A 16,360-nucleotide genomic window follows, 5' to 3' on the forward strand; every position below is an offset into this window, starting at 1 on the left:
TATAAGGTCTTTTTTGTTTAGTACTTCATTTTCAATTCTGCTATTGACAGAAACTTTAGCACAATACAAAAGCAAACTTAACTGAGTTCCTTGTTTACAGAACATACAATAGCTTATTTTTAACAAAACAAAACTGCTGTCAGGTTTAAATCATTGATTAGATGCAGCTCAAGGATTTTATCATTGAAATTCCTGAATCCTAGCATCGCTTGGAGCATTGTATCGAGTAACAAATGGGGTACATTTCCATAGAAAATGATAAACCCATCCTTGCAATGCCAGAGACTCACCTTGCTGGAAGCTTCTACCAGCAACTGGAATGTATTCTGTACAGACTGACAGGCCTCAAGCTCTGTTCTGTTGAAAACCATCAAGTATTCTTTAAGATGGTCATAGAAATTCCCATCCAGAGCCTGTAACAGTATTAATAAATATGTTAATACTATTCTAAAGATGAAAGGTTTTTATAGGAGAAAAGCTATTAAGAAACTTTAATGAAACATTTGTTTCTACATAAATCTAAAAGTTGCTTCAGATTTTCGAATTGCATTTCCTCCTTGTTTTATGACATTTTCTCAATTTATTTTGGTGAAAGAAATTGAAAGATACCTGAATTTATACATCACGTTTTCACAATCACTGGAAGTCTCAGAACACTTTGCAGCCAATGAAGTACTTTTGAAGTGTAGGCACTATTTTAATGTTGGAAACACTACAGCTAATTCACACATGGCTACGTTTGCTGACACCGACGTATGAGCACCATACGGTGCTTTAAACTGTGCGTGTGTGTATAAATGGTTTTGGGGGACACAGCCCATGGTCTGGGAGCAGGTGGGTATCAAGACCTGGAAGGGGGAAGACATCAGGACCTGGAAAGGAGAGAGATCAGGGCCTAGTAGGAGGAAGGGCAGGGAGGAGATCGGCACTCAAGAGTAATTTGCCCTCCCCCACCCTCCTCAACCAGTCTGATCCTCTTGTCCAGTAACCCCCACTCCCATCCGGCCCTGGAGGAATTTTCTGTCACTGAACCTCATTTCAGTGGCATGCCTATTCTGTGCACATGTGCAGTGTGGACTTGATGCATAATGTAGAGGTGTAGAATTTTCTGGAACCACGAGCATGTGCATTTCCAAGTGAGTGTGCATGTGTAGTTGTAACGTAAGCAGACGCTGCCTTTGTACACAAGAACTCTCACAAACAGCAATGTGATAATGATCGGTTATTCAGTCTGGGCGTGTTCAATATTAATCAGCATAATTCCCCTACTCTTTTTTAAAGTTGTGCTGGGAGATGCATTGCATTCATACAAGCTGATAGAAGCAGCCTTGGTCTAATATCTCATTTGAAGGACAGTGCTTTTGACTAGGCAGTACCCCTCAGTGCTGCACTGGAATGCCAGCTTTAATTTCTCTGCTTAACTCCTGGAGTGGGACAACCTGGAACCTTGTGACTCAAAGAACAGAATGCTACCAACTGACAAAGTGGAGGAAAGAGATGGAAAGAAACTAATTACTGGTTTAACAGAAGTTGCTAAGTAGTTACAGCTAACCTCCAAAACTCAATTGTTTACTCAATACCACTTTCAAAGAGCATGTTTTGAAGTCCAGATTTAAACATTGTGCACAAATTCAAACTTGCTTTGAACTATGCTTCTGCTTGGCTGCTATTGCCCCCGTTGACTGTATGTAATGTAATCATCTGAATTTACGCAGAAGTGCTGAGTTCACTAAGTTCGGTACTTTCCCCAGTATCTTAAAACAACTCCTAAGTAAGAGCAACAGGGGTGAATCAGGAATAACAGGAGATTCAAAGTATTCTTAGGCAATGCAAGAATCTAACAAGAATAGTAAAGAGAGAGATAGAGAGAATACAAGATCTGTAGATCTTCTGGACAATCCAACTGTATGGTACCATAAGAAATTCTCCTTGCCTGAAGATCACAATTGTCACATTCAACCTTGTCCTGTAATATGTAGTAAGATCTGGATATTTATCTATTGCTTCTCTGTAAAGCTTGTTTTTACACAGAAACAAAACTTCAAGTAGTACTGCTGGCATAAAAGTACACTGAAAATACCAAGTTATGAGACAAATGTTGAGTAGTATTTAAAATAAAACAACTGAGACCAATAAAGTACAAACACTACAAACACAGTGCATGGACTTTCATGTCTAGAAGGCCAAGATTATAAGTACTCAAATGGCACACAAAGTAGGTGGAATTTATTGCTTGCTTTGGGATTTTTTTTATTCATTTGAGGGACATAGGTGTTGTTGGCTGGCCAGCATTTATTGCCCGTCCCTAGTTGCTCTTAAGAGGCTGGGAGCTCCCTTCTTGAACCAGTGCCGCCCACTTGCTGTAGGTTGACCAACAATACCCTTACGGAGGGAATTCCAGGATTCTGACCCAGGTGACAGTGAAGGAATGACAATACACTTCCAAGTCAGGATACTAAGTGGCTAAGAAGGGAGCTTGCAGACGGTGATGTTCCCATGTATCTACTGCTTTGCCCTTCTAGATGGAAGTGATTGTGGGTTTGCAAGGTGCTGTTTAAAGGTCTTTGGTGAAATATTGCAAGACATCTTGTAGATAGTACACACTGCTGTGACTGAGGTCGGTGGTGGAGGGAGTGGATGCTTGTGGATGTGGTGCCAATCAAGCTGGCTGCTTTGTCCTGGATGGGGTCAAGTTTTTTGAGTGTTGTTGGAGCTGCACCCATCGAGGTAGCTGGGGAATATTCCATCACTGTGCTGATTTGGGCCTTGTCGATGGTGGACAAGCTTGGGAGAGTGAGGAGGTGAGTTACTCCCCATAGTATTCTGAGCGCTGACTTGCTCTTGTAGCCACTGTATTTTTATGGTGAGTCCAGTTGAATTTCTTGCCAATGGTAAGCCTCAGGATGTTGATAGTGGGGGATTCAATGATGATAACATTATTGAATGTCAGGGCTTGGTGGTTAGATTGTCTCTGATTGGAGATGCTCATTGCCTGGCACTTCTGTCATGAATGTTACTTGCCATTTGTCACCCAAGCCTGGATATTGTCCAGATCCTGTTGCGTTTGAACATGGTCTCGTTCAGTGCCTGAGGAGTATTGGATGGTGTTGAACATTGTGCATTCATCGGCAAACATTCCCACTTCTGATGTTATGATGGAGGGAAGGTCATTGCTGAAGCAGTTAGGCCTGGGATATTAGTGAGGAACTTGGATAGAAATGTCTTGGAGTTGAGCTGGCTGACTTTCAACAACCACAACCACTTTCCTTTGTGAATGATTCTGCTCAGTACAGAGTTTGCCCTCTGATTCCCTCAAATCCAGTTTTGCTAGGGTTCTTTGATGCCATACTCGGTTGAATACAGCCTTGACGACAGGGGCTGTCACTCTCGCCTCACCTCTGGAATTCAGCTCTTTTGTCCATGTTTTAACCAAGGCTGTAATGAAGTCAGGAGCTAAGTGGTCCTGGCGGAACACAAACTGGGCATCACTGAGCACGTGCTGCTTGATAGCACTGTAGATGACACCTTCCATCACTTTACTGATGATTGAGAATAGACTGTTGGAGCAGTAATTGCCCGGATTGGATTTGTCCTGCTTTTTGTGCATACCTGGACAATTCTGGATTGTTGTTGACATTGTCGGGTAGATACCAGCATTGTAACTATACTGGAACAGCTTGGATAGAGGAGCAGCAAGTTCTAGAGCACAATTTTTCAGTTCTATTGCAGGAATGCTGTCAGGACTCAACCTTTGCAGTATCCAGTGCCTCCAACCGCTTCTTGATATCACGAGGTGTGATTTGAATTGGCTGAGGATTGGCATCTGTGATGCTGCGGACCACTGGAGGAGGCCGAAATGGATCATCCACTTGGTAGTTCTCACTGAAGATTGCATGAATGCTTTAGCCTTATCTCTCAGACTGTTGTGTTGGGCTCTTCCCATCTTTGAGAATGGGGATACTTCTGCAGCCTCTTCCTCCGAGTTGCTTTAATTGTCCACCATCATTCATGATTGAATGTGGCAGGACTGCAAAGCTAAGATTTGATCTGTTGGTTGTGGAATCGGTTAGTTTTGTCTATTACTTGCTGCTTATGCTGTTTGGCATGTAAGTGGTCCTGTTTGGTAGCTTCACCAGGCTGACACCTCATTTTTAGATAGTCCTGGTGCTGCTCCTGGCATGCCCTCCTGCACTCTCCATTGAACCCTGGCTTGATAGTAATGGTTGAGTGGGGAATATGCTGGGGCATAAGACTGCAGATTGTGCAACAGAATTGGAGTACAATCCTGCTACTTTTGATGGCCCACAGCACCTCACGGTTGCAGGATGGGATACAGAGGGGTGGAAAAGTGCATGGTATTAAGGCCATCAGCTCTGGTTTTCCTTGCTAAGTCAGCATTGGAAGAGTCTAGAATGGCCTTTCTGCCTGGAGGCTAATTGAGGCCTTTAAGAGGGCACTTCAGCGTCTCCTCTTGCCACCGCTTATATTCAACCATCAGCAAGCAGTGGTCAAGCCACAGGGACAAGCTACAAGGTAAATCATGGCAGGCAAACCTAGCAGCCTCCTCTGCAAAGCGCTGAATGATTTCTCGGTGATTCTATTCACCTGCTTTATTTTGTGACATTTTTATAAGAAGTGTTTTGGTTTTGTTATTATTCCCATAATACGACCATGTCTAGGTCAGAAAATTACAACAGAGGATCAGGCATTTTTCTGTTGTGCAAAAACAAGAAAAAGACAATTAAATGACTGTCATCATCTATGTGATTGCAATGATGAATGTAGCTTTCAGCTATTCTCGATGACTCCACAATATTTGAAAACATGACTTGATCAGTTTCCCCTTCCTGGCTTTGTGGTCTAACAACTGATATTTCCTGCTTTTGTTTTGTCTCATGGCAATTCTGCACTAACCATCAACTCAGTTTAGATCCAATTTTAAACTCTTCCAGACCATATTACAGAAATGCTTTTAAGGGAAGTCAGTTGGGAGTTATCAGTAGACAACTGTTTTAAAGACAAGTATTGGTAGACTGTTTTGCTTTATTTCAAAAAAAGTGCCAAAATAATTCCATAAGGATTTAGAGGCCATAAACAAAGTGTTCCAGTAACATGTCCTTAAGCTGCCAGCAATGTAGAAGCTGGGCAGTTTGTGTAGCAGTTAAATGAAAGCAAGACACTGCAGATTCTGTAAATATTCAACAGGACTGTGACACTATGACTGGCAGCATCTGTGGCGAAAAAAAAACAGTTAACGTTTTCAGTTAAATAGTACTAGAATCATATTCAACTTGAAACATTAAATTTGTTTATCTCTACACAGATTGCCAGTAATTTCTGTTTCATTTCAGTTTGTATTATGGGGATTTCACATCACTGAAGCAATAAACTAAACGATTGTGCATGCACATTCATTCCAGTTGGACTAACAATCAGAAAAGCAGCCTTGGTTTAGAAAACAGTTCAAAAAGCCAGCAGTCTAAAGCTTTGTAGTATATTTGTACTTGGTGATGGTAAACACCAGAAAAATCCAATTCTTTACACAAATACTATCTCTGGAGGCATTAAAATGTTGATTTTTCTTCATAATGGTGTCATCAAGTTGGGGTTTCACTGGGAAGCAGCCATACAAGTAAATGCATTCAATCAGAAATATCAGTCTCTGACTAACATCTGTTAAATGAAAGCTGCATTATGTTTTGTACAGGTTAAGACATTAATGGTAACCTGCTTCACAACCACCAAGGGTAATTACAAATAGCAAATTGTTGGTCTTGCTATTTTGGTGTTCAACAAAACGATGTTTCCTTCTAGTTGGGCTTTGTAAGTTATTATGTTGGTGATGAGAGTCAGGAAAAGTTTCAGCCAGCCTTGCCTTTCAATGAAGCTAGTAAGACAGTGACAAGAAAACATTAACAATGCTGCTGTTTGGGAGACTGGAACTTTATGATGTGGGTGTGGAGGATTGGCTCGAGTATGCAAGATCACTGATAACAAGTCGTTTTCCTGACTGCTTTGGGGATCCTGATTTCAGCATCATGAAGAGGATAACCGACCCAGCAACCTGAAGTAAAAATCCTTTGACAAACTGACCGATATGGTAGCAGACAAGCATGACCCCAAACTCTCTGTTATATTGCAGTGTTGCAGGTTTAACATAGAAAATCGACTTCCTGGTGAGCCAGTTACTGAATTTTTGTCAAGACTGCGGAAATTGGTGGAAGCTGAGAGTACGGGTCAGCACTTTGGGAAATGTTAAGGGATTGCTTAGTTTGTGGAATTAATGATATTGTGACCCAAAGGAAGCTACTGACCGAACCAGCTCTGGACCTCATGAAAGGCACAGAACTGGCCCATTCCCTGGAAAATGGGGCTCGGAGCCTCAGGGGTCCATAGAAGTACTCTCCTCAACCTCAGAATAGCCCCAATCCGCAGAGCCAAGTTCCCAGCAGATGATACTTGTGGTTCCCATTTGTTGCCAAGGAGGCCAACTAGAGTCAGAAACCGCAATGTTCCAGAACTATACGGAAAGTTTCTCCACAAGACAGCAGGGAGCAGGAATGTCCATGTCGCACTTGTACTCATACAGTTCATCCCAGACAAGGCTACTGAAGCAGGTGAAATGCAGAACATCCAGGTCAAGGGGTGAAGCCTGGTCAAGGGGCTTTATAAATAAATCAGCCCAAGGATGAGGTATTGATACAGCTAAATTGCATCACTGCTCCCAACATGGCCCCAATTAAGAGGAAACTTCAGTTAAATGGCCACCTCCTATACATGGATGAAAGAGTCTTTGAGTCAGAGTCATACAGCACGGAAAAAGGCGCTTCAGCCAACTAGTCCAAGCCGCCCATATTTCCAAACTAAACTAGTCCCACTTGCCAGCATTGACCCATATCCCTCCAAACCCTTTCTATTCATTTGCCTGTCCAGGTACCTTTTAAATGTTGCAACCGTACCTGCATCCACCACTTCCTCTGGCAGTTCATTCCATGTGTGAACCACTGTGTAAAAAAAGTTGCCCCTCACGTCCTCTTTAAAAGCATTTTACTCTTACCTTAAAAATATGTCCCCTATGGAAAAAGACCCTGGTTATTCACCTTACCTATGCACCTCATGATTTTATAAACTTCTTTAAAGTCACTCCTTCCAATGCTCCACAAGCGCCGTTCTATTACAGCTTTGCAGAACATCTATGTTCTGTCTGCAAAAATGACCGAGTTTCCTGCTGCCTGCCACTTCAACACAAGACTGTGTTCCCTAGACAACATCTCTGTCACAGGCTTGCTGCAGTGCTCCAGTGAAGCTCTTCTTCCACGTCCCTACTCCAAATGTCCTTACTCCAACCCCGACATATTGTCATCATATTGGCTGTTACCACAACCATCTCATTTGTAAGCTATTAATGACCTTAATTAGTATCTATTGATTCCCCAGACTGCCCTTTACCCAGTCCTTTGTCTGTCCAACTTCTGTTCTCTCTCTCTCTCTGGGTTTCATCTCCACTTATTATTTAACCTTTGCTCCTTCCCCACTCCTCTTCACCGGTGGAACATGGGCCAGGTCCCAACCTTTTGGGAAGGGACTGGCTACAGAAAATCTACTTGCGTTGGTAACAGATCTTTAAAATGGGTAATATTTCCAAGTGCTCCAAGATGGCCTCGGGACGATAAAAGATGCTAGGGCCAAGATCTACAGAGACCCAGAAGCCCAACTAAATACTTCAAGGCTCGGTCGATTCCCTCTGTGCCAAAGTAGAGGCTGAATTGGAATGTCTAGAGGAACTTCGCATCATACACCCAGTACAATTTGCTGAATGGGCTGTGCCAGTTGTCCCAGTTTTAAAATTTGATTAGTCTCTGTGGGGAACATAGGTGACGGTCAACTGAACTTTCCACTTAGACAGATACCTTGAGCCATGCAAAATAGACTTGTAGGCAAAGCTGGTTGGGGGTCACATTTTTGCAGCATTCTCCTGTGGCTGGCATCCAGCTGAGAAGGGAAAAAGGTGTGTTCCAGGTAAATGAGATATTGTACCTTGGGTAAAAGGATGACAAGGACGGATTACGCACTGTTGGAGGGAAAGCAGAAGCCATAAAAAGGGCTCTGACTCCAAGGAACACAACGGAGTTGAGATAACAAGGTGTAGAGCTGGATGAACACAGCAGGCCAAGTAGCATCAGAGGAGCAGGAAAGCTGACGTTTCGGGCCTAGACCCTTCTTCAGAAATGGGGGAGGGGAAGGGAATTCTGAAATAAATAGGGAGAGAGGGAGAGGCAGATAGAAGATGGATAGAGGAGAAGATAGGTGGAGAGGAGACAGACAGGTCAAAGAGGTGGGGGTAGAGCCAGTAAAGGTGAGTGTAGGTGGGGAGTTAGGGAGGCGATAGGTCAGTCCAGGGAGGATGGACAGGTTAAGGGGGCAGAATGAGGCTAGTAGGTAGGAGATGGGGGTGGGGCTTGAGGTGGGAGGAGGGGACAGGTGGGAGGAAGAACAGGTTAGGGAGGCGGGGACAAGCTGGACTGGTTTTGGGATGCGGCTGGGGGAGGGGAGATTTTGAAGCTTGTGAAATCCACATTGATACCATTGGGCTGCAGGGTTCCCAAGCGAAATATGAGGTGCTCTTCCTGCAACCTTCGGGTGGCATCGTTGTGGCACTGCAGGAGGCCCAGGATGAACATGTCATCAAAGGAATGGGAGGGGGAGTTGAAATGGTTCGTGACTGGGAGGTGCAGTTGTTCGTTGCGAACCGAGCTTAGGTGTTCTGCAAAGCGGTCCCCAAGCCTCCGCTTGGTTTCCCCGATGTAGAGGGGGCCACATCTGGAACAGCGGATACAGTATACCACATTAGCAGATGTGCAGGTGAACATCTGCTTGATGTGGAAGGTCTTCTTGGGGCCTGGGATGAGCGTGTGGGGGGAGGTGTAGGGGCATGTGTAGCACTTCCTGCGGTTGCAGGGAAAAGTGCCGGGTGTGGTGGGGCTGGTGGGGAGTGTGGAGCGGACAAGGGAGTCACGGAGAGAGTAGTCCCTCTGGAAAGCAGATAAGGGTGGGGAAGGAAAAATGTCTTTGGTGGTGGGGTCGGATTGCAGATGGCGGAAGTGTCGGAGGATGATGCGTTGGATCCGGAGGTTGGTGGGGACGTGAGGACGAGGGGGATTCTGTTTTGGTTGTTATTGCGGGGAGGGGGTGTGAGGGATGAGTTGCGGGAAATGCGGGAGACACAGTTGAGGGCGTTCTCGACCACTGGGGGGGGGGGATGTTGCGGAGTTAACGGAGTTGAAGTCTTTTTTAGGTCTCAGATATTACTATGGGGTATTCATGCCCAACCTGGTGACTCTGCTGGCAGTACTCCATGTCCTGTTTAATAAAAAAAAAAATCAGAAACAGTTGTGGGAAATGCCACAAGAGGAAACCTTTGCAAATGTCAAACAACTACTGTTGACAAATATATGAGATTATAACCAGAGACCACTCACTGTCACCTGTGATGCCTCCCCCATTGGATGGGGTGGTATTATCACAACGTTGGAACCATGGGTCAATTCCAATTGAGTATGCATCACGAATGCTGGCAGAGGCTGAAAAAAAGTATGCCCAGATAGAGAACAGAGGTTTGGCCATGGTATTCATGGTGCAAAAGTTCCACCAATGTGTCTATGGTCAGCATTTCGCCACAGGACCTGATAATAAGCTACTGCTGGGCCTCTTCAAGGAAGATAAGGCAATTCTGTCCATCGCATCAGCTCAGGTCCAATGCTCACTGCCATTAGGTGCCTATGAATTTATCTTGGAATATCAAGGGAGACGTATAGCCAGTGCTGATGCCTTGAGCCGCTTGCTGCTATCCACCAGCCTACTTTTACCTCCAAAGATGAAGGAAGTCATCACAATTTTGAATCTCATGGACACTCTACCAGTTTCAGCCAAGCAAATCCAGGCTTGGATCCAAAAGGACCCTACCTTAGTGAAGTTACATCATATCATCTTAAATCATGGGCCACAAGGACATCCTATGAAAGAGGTGAAGCTCTATTTCTCAAAGTATAAAGAGTTGAACATCGAAGATGAATTATCTTGTGGGCAGCCTGATGGTTCTCCTGCATCTAGGCCAGCAACCAACACGTCAAGATTTGTACAATGGCCATCAGGAATTTCTAAAATGAAAATGTTTGTAAGGAACTATGTTTGGTGGCCTGATACAGACATGGATATCAAATATCTGGTCAAGCAGTGCAAAACTTGCCAAGAAAACTGAAATTCCACCAGTAGCCCCATTGCATCCATGGGAATGTTGGGGAAGACTATGGGTGCAAATGCATGCAGGTATTGCAGGGTTATTTATGGGCTTTACATTCGTAACCCTTATTGGCACCCATTCAAAATGTACCAACGTACACTGAATGGACTCTAGTACCTCTTACAACAACAAAGAAAAGCTCTGCCAATCTTTTAGCACACATGATATATACAAGGTCCTTGTAACAGATAATGGGATCCCATTTACTAGTGGGGAGTTTCAGACCTTTATGAAAACAACCCATGTAAAGAACATCCACACAGCCCCCTACCACCCATCCACAAATGATCTGGCTGAGCAGACAGACCAGATATTCAAAAGGTGCATGAGAAAACAAACTACACGGTCTTTGGAAGCCAAGCTTGCACATTTCCTCTTCAACTATAGGACAATGCTGCATGTGATGATAGAAATAGCCCCAGTGAAACTACTGATAGGCTAACTTCCAAACAAGCCAAGGCACCAAGTGCAACTATCTTTTCACAAACCTTTCTCTCAGTACGAAGGAAGATCTAAATTATGTATGCATATTTCTTAAATCTGGACAGCACCTGTACGTGTAATTTGTCACTTTGCGTCAACAGCTGTGATGTTGTCATTGCTGTTGTCAGGATTGGAGGGTTTGAGTTATAAAAATAGGCTGGGCCTCTTTTTCACTGGAGTATAGCAGGTTTAGGGGCGACCTTATAGAGGTTTATAAAATCATGAGGGGCATAGCTAAGTTGAATACCCCTTTCCTAGCGTAGGGGAGTTCAAAACTAAGGGGCATCATTTTAACGTTAGAGGAGAAAGTTTTAAAAAGGACATGAGGAGCAACTTCTTTTTTGAGCAGAGTGGTTCCTGTATGGAATGAACTGTCAGAGGAAGTGGTGGACGCAGGTACAACATTTAAAAGACATTTGGACAGGGAAGTAAACAGAAAAGGTTTGGAGGAATATGGACCAAATGCAGGCAAGTGGAACCAGTTTAGTTTGGGAACATTACTGGCACGGACTAATTGGACCAATGAGTCTGTTGCTGAGCTGTATGACTCTATGGCCCTATCATATTTTGCTGAAAAATTCTGTTTATTATTCTGATCAATTTTGAGGGATTATTTTGTTTTAGTTTAAAGTCATTGTCACGTCAAAGTATGATAAAAGTGCTGACTGGAAAAGAGAATAATTGTAGCTAGCCTGAAAAAGTGAACAAAATGATGTGTTAGAAAAAGGGATTATTAGGTACTGACAGGTAATTAAGTCATTTATACACCCTTAGGAGCAGCCCGTCTACACGAGACACGAGCGTTGTCATTTGCACTGTCAAAACAATTTGATGTTCTGTTCTAGATGCTGGCATAATATGGGTTCATTACCACCGAAGTGATAAATTAGGTAGAGGGCATATTATCCAGTAAAATAGACTGATGTTGACAGGTAATGTGATGACAAACAATTTGTTAGAGGCTCTGCACAGTGCTAACATCAATGTAGCAGACATTTCAACAAAAGACTTAAGCACTATCATGACTGAGTCTGCTCCAGCAGTTACTGACATTAAATCAAAAATACTGCAGATGCTGGAAATCAAAAAAATTGCTGCAAGTAGTCAGCAGGACAGGCAATATCTGTGGAGAGAAACAGACTATACTTGGTGCACTTTATCTGGTTACATTGTGCATTAGCATAGTAACCATTCCAACTACATTCATTTCCAGATTACTTGCGTTCATGAATAAGGATATTTCCCTCATGTGAGTGTTCCATATCATGACTTTGCAGGCCATAACTAAAAAGGTTTTGTGAATTATTCAACAAAAAAATTAAATAGTTTCAAAAAGCCGATTTTCCCTCACCCATACAAAGGCTATTAGTTGAATTTTCATTTCCTTAACATGTAGAAAACAGAAATACATCCACCATATTAAAAATTAAAGGAACACACATGAAACTAACAAAGAGAAAATTCACCTATGCACACAGGTATGCAAGTATCTTGAAAGTGACAGCAAAACAGCTTCTGCTTTCAGCCCTTCATCTAGATTCTGTGGAAGAGTTTTATTTAGACCTTAGATATTAAGAAACAAAATTTGGTCACACAAGACTGGTGGCCTGTCTGCTGAAGACAGTCCCTAGTGCTGTAATCATCCTCATTGCTGGGTCAAACAGGTGAAGATGAGGAAAAATGCAAGTTTGTAATTAAGACATTGAATTATTTTATTAGGTTGTTTGACTATCTAATCATTGTTGATAGCATTTGATCATCCTAATATGGCCAACATAACAATGAAATGCAAACCGATGTTACTGATCCAATTTTCTTCATGGTTGGGATGTAACAACTTGAACCCGAATAAAGATGATGTTGACAAATATTTGGGTTGCCTCTGAAGTTCATCCAAGAAGTGATCTTCCCTTCTTCTTCATCAACACACTGTCCCTTTGGTAAAATCATATGCAGGCAAACAACATACAGCTCTACCATCTCTCAAAGCTTCAGTTCACTGTATGTTATCAGACCTTTCCACAATTTTTTCCACTTAGACCGTGGCAAGAAAAATGCAACTTTTTTAAGCAACCTCCCACACCATCTTCCGCCTAAAAAAATTCAATTTTGCTCCTCAGCTACCATTTCATGTTATACCAGATTGTTGGCAAGCTTGGCGACCTATTCTAGACTAGGTTACCTTCTCCATCAGAGACTGGCTGCTTCCACACTGCAACAATATCTATTTCCATATCTTCTCAGGCCAGTTGCTGCACTTCATCTGCATATTGTTGTTACTAGACTCATCTATTTCAATATTCTCCAGAAAGGACTCTAATCCTTGGCACTCAATAGCTGCTTCGAGCTTTTTGGAGTAATTGAAAAACTTAAAATTCTTTTCTGGTCTTTAAATCCCTTGATGGACATGTCCCTTTCTATTGCTAACATTCTCCAGCCTTGGAATCTTTGACCCTTTAAAGTTTGATATCTTGTACATCATCAGTCTTTTCATACCACGAGTGGTAAACATGTCTTCAAAAGTCTTTGTGCTGAACTCTGCAGTTATCTCCCTAAAGTTCTTTACTCTAACACTTCTAATATATTTTTCGTTACGGTATTTTCTCCCTAAAATTTCCCCTTTGATTTGGTACCCATTTTGTTTGGAGTACTTGAGGCATTTTATTAGTGACATGTGCAACATGTTGTTGCAACAAGTTGCTGAGTTTCCGAGAAACAATCCAAGTATCTGACAGCATCTGAAACAAAATTAGATCAAAAACTTATTGCAACATTACTAGCACAAATATAGGAGGAGGAAATTTAAAGTAAGACTAATGAGCAAGTATAACCATTTTGGTATAACCATTTTGAAGAGTGTCTAATGCAGTCTCAAAATTAGTAAACAATTTTTTTCTTAAAAAAGGAACTTCTGTATTTTATACATGAGTTGAGCTACTTAGATAAAAAAAATGCTGATCACTAAATATTACACAGGCATAGTGGACTGTCATTATTGCTACTCAAGGCAACAGAGGGTGCTATTGAACACTACACTACTATAGGACAAGTCTGATTTTTTTGAATGGCTTATATTAATTGGCAATGGATTAATTATTCAGCAGATTTCAACTAATCTCTTCAGACAAAAAACAATTCTTTGCTTTTAGCCACTAGAAAATCCAGTGTCTTGCATTATTTATTGTCTTCAAAAGCATTACTTAAAATCACTAATTGATCAAAAGGTTTATATTACCAGTTAGAACACCATTTTTTAAATTTTGGATTTCTGAATCCAAACTGTGAACTATAATTAATAAATTTGCATAATACACTATAGTTAGGAATTGGAGAGTTAATAAAGGATCAGAGGCTTTCTCACCAAAATAAAATTAAACAAAAATAAATACATAATTGCTAGATACCCAGTAGAGTAACATAACTAATAATAATGTTGTGAATGGTACCATTCTAAGTGATTTGCATCTTATTAATGATTTGTCAGTATTATTTTTAAACAAAAGGACAGAGAAATAATAATTGATTAGCAGGTCACTGTTTTCTGCTTGCACAATTATCAGCTGTCTACCTTCCCTACATTTACATAATGAACAGGAAAATCATAGACTTCCAAGTGCAAGTGGAAAACTCCAGTCACAAGGTCAAAATGTTGAAAGTACAAATTGCTACTAATTGAGATTAATCTATTCACCTGACATACATTAAAGGTTTAGCTAATAGTTTGAATTTAAAAATACATTTCAGTATTTGTTTTATGATCAGTTGTATTTTATACAAAACTAATCACAAGCACTCAACACAATGCTATCCCCAAATTACCTATTTCATACAACAAAATCTGCAAACTGCTTTTGTTTTACTGTTAAATAAACTGGAGTAACTTCGTTTTTTAAAATAAAACATGATGTAATTTAAATGACGTGTTACACAACTGGAGACCAACAAATCAGAACTAGTAGAATAACAAAGAAAATAAAGGCCATGAGAACTTTTTAACAATCTAAGCAATGTTTTTATGTACAATGTATATCAAGGGAAAGCATGAATTTTATACCTTCTTAAAATCTTTCCTAAAGTACCCTTCTGTTGTCAACAAATCCAATATTAGCATCAGTCACTGGGGAGCCATGAGGAAAAGAAACCAAGACAAAGTCTTCATCTTTGTAGACGGTGCACATAAAAGCTAATTGCCATGTTCTGTTGGGGTGGCACAGTGGTTAGTGCTGCTGCCTCAATACGCCAGGGACCCAGGTTCAATTCCACCTTCGGGCGACTGTCTGTGTAGAGTTTCCATATTTCCATCCCCCGAGCTCTGTATCTGCGTGGGTTGCCTCCAGGTGCTCTGGCTTCTGCCCACAGTCCAAAGAAGTGCAGGTTAGATGGATTGGCCATGCTAAATTGCACCGTAACGTACAGGGATGTGTAGGCAAGGTGGATGAGCCGTGGGAAATGTGGGTTACAGGGACAGAGTAGGGGACGTGGGTGTGGGTGGAATGCTCTTTGGAGGGTTGGTGTGGTCTAGATGGGCTGAATGGCCTGCTTCCATACGGTAGGGATTCAATGATTCTATGATTGCTGCAAAATTGTACACTGCAAATGAATTATTTTGAATACTATATCATTTTGCTCACTATACACTAGCGATCAAAACTGGGACTTTGTATATTTGCATTGATGAATTCCAACTGGATTGGAGATCAGAACAGGCAAGCATATCTACCAAATACAAATGCAGTGAGAATGAAAAATTCCTCGGCTTAGTGAGAAAGAGTGAGAAAAGGAAGAAGACTAAGAAATGTCATGCAAAGGAAGGCAGTGATTCTAGGCAAGATAATGGAGAATGTAACGTTAAACAGATCCAATGTAATTTAGTTTGACTGTTACCAATGCCGAAAACTCCCACTATCAACATGCTTGGGGTTATCACTGGCCAGAACTTCAACTGGACTAGCCACATAAATACAGTGGTTACAACAGCAGGTCAGAGGCTAGGAATACTGTGGTGAAAATCTCACCTTCTAACTCCCCAAAACCTACCTACCGTTCACAAGGCACAAGTCAGAAGTGTGATGGAATAATGCCCATTTGCCTGGATGGGTGCAGCTACAACAATACCGAAGAAGCTTCACACCATCCAGGACAAAGCAGCCTGCCTGTCTGGAACTACACCCACATGCATCCACTCTCTCCATCAGTGATGCTCAAAGTACACACTGCTGCTTATCTACAAAATGCTATGCAGAAATTCACCAAAGACCTTTAGACAGCATCCTCTTGTCTCATGGCCACTTCCACCTCGAACGACAAGGGTAGCAGATGGATGGGAAAACAACCACCTGCAAGATCCCCTCCACCACTACATCACCATTCCTTCAAAGATGTTAGGTCAAAATCGTGGAGTTCCTCCCTAAGGGCATTGTCAGTCAACATACAGCACGTGGACTGCAGCAGGTCAAGATGACAGCTCACCACCAGCTTCTCAAGGGGAAGCAGTGACAAGCAATAAATGTTGGCCAGCCAGCAAACCCCATATCCCACAAGTGAATAAATTAACTTCCTACAAACAGGAATCTAAAC

At 42.0% G+C, this 16,360-nt stretch overlaps 1 protein-coding gene across 7 annotated transcripts in view; it reads right to left on the reverse strand.

Annotated features, from left to right (window-relative positions):
- The window catches only part of LOC109913291 (F-BAR and double SH3 domains protein 2), a 249,340-nt gene that overhangs the window by 102,416 nt on the left and 130,564 nt on the right, over nt 1–16,360 (reverse strand). For all 7 annotated transcript variants that reach the window (XM_048597836.1, XM_048597835.1, XM_048597834.1 and 4 more), the window contains one exon: nt 291–413. In XM_048597836.1, coding sequence (XP_048453793.1) covers nt 291–413 — 123 coding nt within the window. The remainder of the gene's footprint in view (nt 1–290; nt 414–16,360) is intronic.

Source organism: Rhincodon typus, chromosome 6, assembly GCF_021869965.1.
Source record: "Rhincodon typus isolate 14 chromosome 6, sRhiTyp1.1, whole genome shotgun sequence".
Lineage (NCBI taxonomy): Eukaryota > Metazoa > Chordata > Chondrichthyes > Orectolobiformes > Rhincodontidae > Rhincodon > Rhincodon typus.